The 9467-nt window shown below is 37.2% G+C and overlaps 1 protein-coding gene and 1 non-coding gene across 2 annotated transcripts; both read left to right on the top strand.

The window, feature by feature from the left end:
* Window positions 1-1763: 1763 nt before the first annotated feature.
* TRNAW-CCA (transfer RNA tryptophan (anticodon CCA)) lies at window positions 1764-1835 on the top strand. Its single transcript has one exon. It is a non-coding gene; the product is annotated as a tRNA-Trp (tRNA).
* A 136-nt stretch (window positions 1836-1971) lies between these two features.
* On the top strand, window positions 1972-7006 carry LOC137941805 (D-xylose-proton symporter-like 3, chloroplastic). The gene is made up of 14 exons (XM_068787393.1): window positions 1972-2209; window positions 2295-2389; window positions 3018-3096; window positions 3216-3275; window positions 3406-3472; window positions 3599-3723; window positions 4910-5011; window positions 5111-5488; window positions 5592-5639; window positions 5769-5831; window positions 5989-6069; window positions 6175-6273; window positions 6415-6552; window positions 6674-7006. Exons 1-14 carry the CDS (start codon window positions 2018-2020, stop codon window positions 6806-6808), a joined length of 1662 nt encoding a protein of 553 aa, XP_068643494.1. The 5' UTR covers window positions 1972-2017; the 3' UTR covers window positions 6809-7006.
* Window positions 7007-9467: the final 2461 nt, after the last annotated feature.

Here is a 9467-nt window from a genome sequence, read left to right as displayed (position 1 = left end):
TATATACTGGACTGAATCAACCTATTCCGCAGGTAAATCGGGTCGGGACGGGTTCTGTGGTTCACCACTGCCATCCCTGATCCCAGAGGTGTTTCACTCAAGAAATCGTCTCTCCGTCTCCCGTTGTCAATAATCTAAATGTCGAACCAGTAAATAGAGTTCAATCTCTTAAACACGGTCTCCATTAAAATGGTGTCAAGTTACAAACATGGCATAGCTGAGACCCAGAAACAAATGACAAGTTTTAATGCCCACAACAATAAGTAGGTTCCTGTGGTTGAATTTGCCTGTGACCTCGTTCCCACCAGAATTTCTCTGCAGGTATCAGGAGCATCTATGAGCCTTGTTTCCATGTAAGAAATGTTGTTGCTTGATTTGATTCCTCGTACTTGAGCCTACTTAATGGTGTGAGGCGAATGAAAAAAAAATTGGAGTCACTTTCACAGAAGCATTAAAATAACCAGTAAAGCTCGGAAGCGAGAGATTCATCGAGCAAGGATTTCTAATTTTCTTCTTATTTTTTCCTTTTTTCGCTAGAAAATCTGTTGCTCTTTCAAGCTAAAAAAAATCATAGATGGTAGAAGCATAAAATACAAGATTTAGTTAAACAATTCCAGAACAGGAAATTACCGGATCTTCCCCTATGCCTAAATTTCTTCAAATTTGCAATTTCTCGGCGCCGGAAACTCAAACACCGGATCTTTTGACGGAATCAAACAAAGAGATGACACTCTTTCTTTGATGCATCGGCCTGGATAGCTCCTCTTTGACATTGATTTCAACGTCGCAGAGTCCGATTTCCACAAGACGGAAACCTAGTTTTTCTCCAACTTAGGAAGCGGTTTTGCGATCCCAGAAATTACGAGACCGAGGGAATTGGTTGAGTCTCGCCCTGTACTGAGGTAGAAATTCCTGCTCAAGGAACAAGCCATGGCCACGATCGCATCCGTGTTGGGATTTGTCACCTGTGCTGTGATTCTGCAGCAACTCACCAGCAGTCTCAGGAGATGCGTGGTAGTCGGAGGCGCACTCAAATCGGAAGGTATTTTCGGGGGAAAGGAGACTAGCCAGAGAGAGAAGGGAGTGGGAGGCCGAAAGGGAGAAGAGAGGGAGAAGACAGAGAAGAAAGGGAGGTCGGAAGGGAATAGAGAGAGAGAAGCGAGAGAGAGCGAGTCCGAGAGAAGAGAGGGAGTCACGGAGACGAGAGACGGGCTGCGAGAGAGAGGGCGAGGCCGAGAGTTGAGGCCGGAGACGAGAGGGAACTGAGATGGTGGCCGAGATCAACGTCGGGGGCGCAGGGAGACGAAGGACGAGATCAATGTCGGGGGCGCAGGGAGACGAGAGAGGGCAGGGAGTGCGGGAGAGAGGAAGAAAAAAGAAAAATGACGACACGCGATGGGGGGGTGCGAGGAGAGAGAGGGAAAAATACGAGCGTCGCCCGTCCTTCAATTCGAAGAAGATAAAAAATGGCCTTCTTCCACATGATTGAAATTAAACCGTGGAGATGAAGCACCCCTTCATCCCCTGCATCGAGATGAAGCTTCATCTGCGCTCCACTAACGACTTCAAGTGTTGAAGGGCGTTATGTGGTTGAAGATCATGCCTAGTTATTGTTACTGTAGAAACTAAAAAAAGTAGTAGTTGATTCATTTGGTTTAGAACTAGTTAAATGTAATTAAAGTAAAATAAATTGTTAAGCTAGTCAATATTTATAAGTTAAGTTAAAAGAAATAAAATGGTATTGCACTAAAGCTTCATACATGGGATCCGTGGCGCAATGGTAGCGCGTCTGACTCCAGATCAGAAGGTTGCGTGTTCGATTCACGTCGGGTTCAAATCCCAAATGTTTTTAACCCTTTTTTGGATTTCACTAGTTATCAACTGCCACGTGTCTCTCCCTCCTTTACCTCTTCCCGCGTGCATCGTCACGTGGATTCGTTGCGTTGGATCTTTTGCAATTCCTGATTATGGACTTCACCCGCTACTGGAGAGCTCCATTGTGTTCACTTAGATCTCAATGGCTTCTGTTTCGGGATCCGTAATTAGTTTCAACGTCTTACCTTCTCAGTTCAACAAGAGGGAGCTCACAGGCCGGCTCTCCCAGCGTTCAATTTCTCCGTTCAGTGGAAACTTTGACTCATTTGCTCTTAGAAGTAGTTCGCGTTTCTCTAAAGCAGCTATCCTTTTTAGAGCTGGTTGTAGGCAGAAGGTACAACAACCTTCTATTATGTTGCTGGTCAAAGTGAAAGTATTTCAACTAGTCTGTTGTCTGTATTGTTTTTAATTGTGTTTAGGTTCGCGCCCAAGGAGATATTTCAGCCGGGGGAGAAGCTGCAGAGCCGCTTGTTTCAGATGAGGAGTCTTTTGCTTGGTCTTCTGTCATCCTGCCGTAAGTCACTCATTTCTCAGCTCTGATTTAGCTTTTGATTTTCTTGTGCTGAGCTCTTTACTTTCCATTAGCTTTCTCCTGAAGGTAGTGTTAGCAGTTACTTTGTGGTGAAATTTGACACCTAGTATAGCAGAGTATGCCGGGTGATTTGTTGAGGGATTGTGTCCAATTTTAATTCCATTAAATGACTGACATTTGTTGGCGTCGTAGACTGGAATATTAGTAAGAAATGTAGTTTTTCATTCGTAGAAACATAAAAAATTAGAAACGAAAGCTACCAAGAAAAGGAGGGTTTCCATGCTGCTTGTAATGGATGGGCTGCTACCGGCTGACAATCATAAGCATTGTGGCATGAGCAAACTGCTGACAGTAGCTTTCCACCTAAAAATGCTTCATGTTTTCTTATTCAAGATTAAAAAAAAAAAACATTTAAAGATCATTTAGATTGTTCAGGCGATGTACTACATCAAATTCCAATGGCAAATTCAAGATTTGCTAATGTACAATTTGCTTAATATAAATTGTAATTGTTGCGACCGAAGATCACCTGATTGAAAGAAGTATTCTTGATGACTAGTGGAATATCCTTTTAAACTACATAATATAATAACTGTGTCTTTGGATGTAGGTTTTTATTCCCTGCCTTGGGAGGTCTACTGTTTGGATATGATATTGGTGCCACATCAGGATCTACTATCTCTTTGCAGGTACCCGTTTTTACTCGATATTGATTTAAGCTACATATCTTGCAATATATGATAATCTGTTTTAAAGAACTTGATATATTTTTTTCTGATCTAATGTTCCAACTATAATGGTTTCTCAGTCTGCACAACTTAGTGGTGTGACATGGTACAACCTTTCCTCTGTTGAGCTTGGTCTTGTGGTATGTTCTTCTTTTAGCTTATTTCTACTTAAACAGTACCGTTAGCTTTTTGTGGTGTAACAAATACCAACTTAAATCCATTCGGGTCACTTCAGCTGAATCTTGTGCTAATTCTTCATTGTTAACACAGGTGAGTGGGTCCCTTTATGGAGCTCTGGTTGGCTCCCTTCTGGTTTATCCCATTGCAGATTTTCTTGGTAGATGTCTTACTTCAGTGATTATATTATGCTCCTTTCAGTAGACAACAATTTATGCTTAAGAATTAGAATGCGCTGTGGTGTTGTTGAAATATAATATCTTGTGTAACTTGTCTCTTTTGAAAGGACGAAGAAGAGAATTGATTATAGCATCTTTGCTTTATATCTTCGGTGGTTTAGTCACTGGCTTCGCTCCTACCCTTGGTGTTCTTATACTTGGTCGACTTGTCTATGGTGCTGGTATTGGCTTGGTGAGTATTGACAAACCCACAATTTAAAAAAGAAATGTGTCTAACTTGAAGGAGTCAATTTAACAGAACTTAACTTCTACAAAATCTTTTTTCTGAAAATGATGGCAAACCTCTGCCTTTCTTATTGTTACATCCTTGAGATTGATAGAATTCCAAATTTTATTGTTATAGTTTATAATAGTTCATAAAATAATCGTTCTCTGGACATCTATTTTTGAGCTTCCTATTGAAAATATTGTAGAATGGTAGTTTGGTAATTTCTCACTATCTGCACCTCTTAGGAATAGTCTTATCTTATTCAGTATGTTCGATAGTTTATTTAGTTCAAGTCTCATGTAATTAGGATGTGTAATGTAGGAATTATAAGGGTCTGAGTTTAAGTGAATAGGGGTATTATTGTCCTTATACATGTTTTAAGCTATAAAAGGAGATTAGGGGTCGTTCAGAACCCCAATCATGAGAGATTGAACTCTCTCTTGCTGCTGGCATTTTCTGTCTCTTTCCCTCTTCTCTCCTTTTTCCTCTCTCAATCCCTCTTATTTTATATTTTCACATGGCATAAGAGTAGTAAGACCTGGTTACAAGCATGTGAAGCGTTCATCTTCCTTCCATTGAAGCTTGTGACTTCTTAAAAGGGGGATTTTTGGAGATCTGCTTTGACTGGTTAATCTGAACTTTTGTGTTCTTCCTTTGCCATAACCTTAGGGTTGATGGCTTCTACTGCTTTTTGAGCAGTTCTGAGAGTATCTATTGCCCCATGAGGGTTTATTGAGTGAAAAAATCACTCCTTTTGTATGCATTGTGTGCAACTCATACTAGGTCCTCTGCCTGCATCATCTTGGACCCTGAAGACGTCAGCGTAGTTTTTGGTAATTTCTCACTATCTGCACCTCCTAGGTATAGTGTTATCTTTTTCAGTATGTTTGATAGTTTATGTAGTTCACATTTCATGTAATTAGGAGGTGTAACGTAGGAGTTATAAGGGTGTAAGTGAGTAGGGGCATTATTGTCTTTATACATGATTTAAGCTATTAGGGGTCGTCCAGGACCCTAATCACCAGAGATTGAACTCTCTCTTGCTAGCGCTTCCGCTCTCTCTCTCTCTCTTCTCTCCTTCTTTCTCTTTCAATCCTTCTTATTATATATTTTCACACTTCCAGTGATTATCTTTATTATCTTTTTGTAGGCCATGCATGGGGCTCCGTTGTATATTGCCGAGACTGCACCATCTCAGATTCGTGGAACACTAATTTCCCTGAAGGAACTTTTAATAGTTCTAGGAATTCTGGTAGCTATTCTCTAAAGTAAAATAATTTATAATTTCCAACTTGTGAAAATGCAAGTGCAATCTTCTTCACTTTTTAATTTTCAAAACTTCTGTATGTAGTTGGGTTACCTCATTGGCAGTGTTGAGATTAATGCTATTGGTGGATGGCGTTACATGTTTGGCCTCAGTGTGCCAATTGCTGTTTTGATGGGAATAGGCATGTGGAGTTTACCACCATCTCCACGTTGGTTACTTCTCAGGGCTGTTCAGGGCAAAGGACCTCTACAGGAATACAAAGAAAAGGCTATGAATGCTCTTGCAAGGCTAAGGGGTCGTACTGCTGGAGATGTGGTATCAGAGAACCAAATAGAAGATACTTTGGCGTCCTTAAAATCAGCATATTCTGATCAAGAATCAGAAGGAAGTATCTGGGAGGTGTTTGAAGGACCAAGTTTGAAAGCCTTTATAATTGCTGGAGGCTTAGTTCTTTTTCAGCAGGTTGATAATTTCTTACTTGTTTTTCATCTTATCTTGCTGTTTATAAATTTGTTTATGAGACAGTTTTTATCCTTGTATGATGATGTAGTGAGCTCTATGACAGATAACAGGGCAACCCAGTGTATTGTACTATGCTGCTTCAATTCTGCAGGTAATCTAACATATAGTTTGTGACTCCAGTGCAGTGGGAACTACTTGATGGTTTGTAATAATAGGAGAGACTATGAGCTTTTTATAAATAAATAGACACATCTCTAATCTGTCTGTGGTTGTATGGCAGACTGCTGGATTTTCTGCTGCGTCCGATGCTGCTCGAGTTTCAGTTATAATAGGAGTGTTTAAGGTGTCCCATGTGCCTCTTTTCATTTATCTACTTAGATGTCAAGATTTTGTATCATTGACACATATTTCTTGAGAATGATCATAGTTCTGTTTCTCTTCAGTTCTTCTGGTTCTTTGTATCTTCTCAAACTAACAAGGATAAGTTGATAATTTCCTAGTTATTGATGACCGGAATAGCTGTTTTGAAAGTGGACGACCTTGGAAGGCGGCCCTTGTTGCTAGGAGGTGTGAGCGGAATTGTATGTATCTTTTCTTCATCTAATTTTTGTTATACGGCAAGCTGTTATTTTCCTCTTACAAATATTAATTTTTTACTGACGTTTACTGCCTGTTAATATGCATAGGTTGTTGCTCTATCCCTTCTCACAGCTTACTATAACGTATTTCAAGGGTTTCCTATAGTTGCAGTAGTTGCCCTCCTCTTATATGTTGGCAGCTACCAGGTAGCCTTAATTTCACTTCTTACTTTGTGAACTAGCCTTTGTCTTGCTATGTCTTGTTATTTTTTCTGAAGTATGGTTTACCACAAGCATTTCACATCATTTGCATGATAATTCTTTTATTTCATTTAATTTTTGTTTTAGATATCATTTGGTCCAGTAAGTTGGTTGATGGTATCTGAGATTTTCCCACTTCGAACAAGAGGGCGTGGAATAAGTCTTGCAGTTCTTGCTAATTTTGGCTCAAATGCTTTAGTAACATTTGCATTCTCTCCTCTACAGGTATTATAGATGGTTTATCTCATTATATATATGTGCCATTTGGGAATTTGATCTATTAAAGTTTTACAATATTGTAACTGTATATCATCACAGCTTATGTTTTTAGCATAAATTCTTGTAGGAATTGCTGGGGACAGGTAACATTTTCCTCCTCTTTGCGGCCATTGCCTTGATATCTTTCCTCTTCGTTGCATTCCTTGTTCCAGAAACAAAAGGCTTGAGCTTGGAAGAAATTGAGTCCAAGATCTTAAAATGACCTACTCCTATTTCTTGGTCAACCAGAGGTATCTTTCTGTGGTGTTCTCAACCAAATTACTTGAATCCCTGATGTTTTTCTCAGATGATAAGACAATGCTATCTTCTCTCTTCTATGTTGTATAGTAAGGTGTATGCTTTAAGATCAATAATTGCTGTAAGTAACAGACCTTATGGAGATTGAATAAAGTCGAGCAAGTCTTGGATGATGCATGGCTCTTTAGAGGTAGTGGGATCAAACAGACCCTAGATCTCCCAAAATCTCCGATCTCTCCAAGTGTCAACCCCCTTCCCTCCCGTTCAAGAGTCATTTCTTCATAGACGTTTTTCCCGTGATTTGACCATTAATCTGAAAACATCTTCCATTTCTCGTTGTTCCACTTCATTTTCCCACAAGATGTTGCCATTTTCAGCATTGTTTGCACCAGAACTTTGCCAGCAAAACCTCCTCATTACCGGATTGTTGTCGGCGTACTGATTATCTTCTTCCTTTTTCCCCCCAGTCTAGCTTCTTGTTATTCTTAGACATAAAACCAGCAACTTCGGTGGTTTTTATTTATGTTTCCTAAGTCTCTGTCAGGGAACGAGTTAATATGCCTTGAGATGTGTTGTTTTATCATTTAATTTCTTTTATTTTCTCGGCATTTGCAACATGGCTGATTAGATCCATGTGGAAAATATGAAATTTGCGAGAGTAGACCACAAAGCATGTTTGGGGACTTAAATCAATGATTATCTTAGACTTATTAATCATCATACTATTAATCAATGATTACCAATATTATAATTACTAGTTCACAATTATTACCAGATTTAATCTTAAATATAATATAATGCTATTTATTATTTAATAATTACTAATAATTATTATATTCTACTTTTATATGTCAAAGACTTGATCGCAAATAAAATGGTGTTGACTAAAGCCTAATAAAAGGGTTTAATCATCAATGATGGTTATAATTAATGAATTAATGAGTAATAACAATAAAATAAATAATAACAATAAAATAAACTAGTTACTCTATATGTTATCAATTAATGGATAATGATTAATGCTTAATGGTAACAATGGCTTTGTGTGCAATACATAAGTTTGATGCATAAGGTTTTAAGATAAAAATAATTTTTATATAAATTATTAATTATTTATAGGGCTTGCAAACATTTGATTGTTGATAATATAATGGGTTGTTATAAAAATTAATTAATAGTATTAATGACAATATAAATATGTATAAATAGCCATTAATAAACCTATCACATATTTTCTCAATCCCCAAACGATTTTCCCTAGTTAGTACATTCTTTTTCTCTTGCCAATCATATACCTAGATGCCACAAAACACAATTTATATCTGAAAAATTATTTATATATTTAGATAATGATATATACCATATTATATATCAATATATATATATATATATATATATATATATATATATATATATATATATATATATTTTTTTTTTTTTTTTTTTTTTTTTTTTTTTATTGTTCGTTATTTTTTATATTTTTAATATCCAATCTCCCCTTTGGAAGCCCGATTGTCAAGGTAGTTCAGGTTGGTAGCTTGATTAGGCTTGGGATTTTGGGACCCCAAGTTGGGTCAAAATCCGGAGTCTCAAAACCTTAGTTTTACCTTGTTAACTTGTGGTTAAATCAACCAAGGACCCAATGAACCATAGCCAGCAATGCCAATGGTTATGTAGTGCTCTATTTCTTGCATATTTGGTTAAAAGTGGCATTTAAACACATTAGGAATTAATTGCTAGACCAATGAGTAAAATCATAACAAGACAGTGAATAATCAAGTTGCCAAGTCACGACTCAAACATAAAGTCATTGAAAAAATGTTGTTGTAAAAAAATAACTTACATGAATAGTAAGTTGATAAAGTTGCAATTCATCGCATTTCAGATACATTTATTTCAAGTGACTCAATTACTATGAGAAAGAAACACCTTAGAAAAGAAAGAAGATTTGAAGGCCCAGAGTCTTAAGTGTTAAATTGAAAATCTCAAGAACTCTAGCTTTGTAAAAAAAATAGCCATCAAGATTCCAAATCTTAGATATGCATTCATTTTAGAACACATGATATGCAATATTTTCTAAAACTATATTTTCTAGCTTATTCAAATGTTTTAGAACCTTTTATTCATTTAATTTTGGCCTTAATCATACTTAGAACTTAATAGAATACACTATAAAATAGTGTGATCCATCATTCATAGTGGCTGATGGATCATACATGCAAAAATTATAAAGCAATATGGATCATAGACGCAAAAATTATAAAAGCACGATCAATCAATCTACAATGGTTGATGGATCAACCAAAATCCTATTAAACCAATGTATAAAGCATGATCAATCAACCATAGTAGCTTGATCAATCAATTTGCTACAAAAAGTTCAAAAAATATTTTGATCAATGCTATGATCTATCATAAAGCAACAAAATTCCCAAATAAAGCCATTGGAGATCGAATGCCCAATTGTAGGGAACGTTTCCGAACTCGACTTCAAAGAGAGAAGTACTTTCAACACTTTGCCTCCAAAAACGTAGTTGAGCCCAGTAAGATCAATCTCTCCTTTTACCAACGAGAGATTGTTAATTTTGATCGAGTATTTAGATATTACAAGGGTGTATAGGAAA

This window comes from Aristolochia californica, unplaced genomic scaffold (assembly GCF_029961685.1).
Source record: "Aristolochia californica isolate CCGP_79_NKW_82.1479 unplaced genomic scaffold, dmAriCali1.0.hap1 SCAF_10, whole genome shotgun sequence".
Classification (NCBI taxonomy): domain Eukaryota; kingdom Viridiplantae; phylum Streptophyta; class Magnoliopsida; order Piperales; family Aristolochiaceae; genus Aristolochia; species Aristolochia californica.
The sequence above is the reverse complement of the archived record's forward strand: the minus strand, read 5'-3'. Positions and strand labels throughout refer to the sequence as shown.

What these genes read in the sequence shown, in the direction of transcription:
- LOC137941805 (XM_068787393.1), top strand. Translation starts at nt 2,018, where the DNA reads ATGGCTTCTGTTTCGGGATCCGTAATTAGTTTCAACGTCTTACCTTCT. An exon ending in TCCCATTGCAGATTTTCTTG is followed by an intron (nt 3,473 to 3,598) that starts GTAGATGTCTTA and finishes CTCTTTTGAAAG; the next exon opens with GACGAAGAAGAGAATTGATT. An exon ending in TTATAATAGGAGTGTTTAAG is followed by an intron (nt 5,832 to 5,988) that starts GTGTCCCATGTG and finishes ATAATTTCCTAG; the next exon opens with TTATTGATGACCGGAATAGC.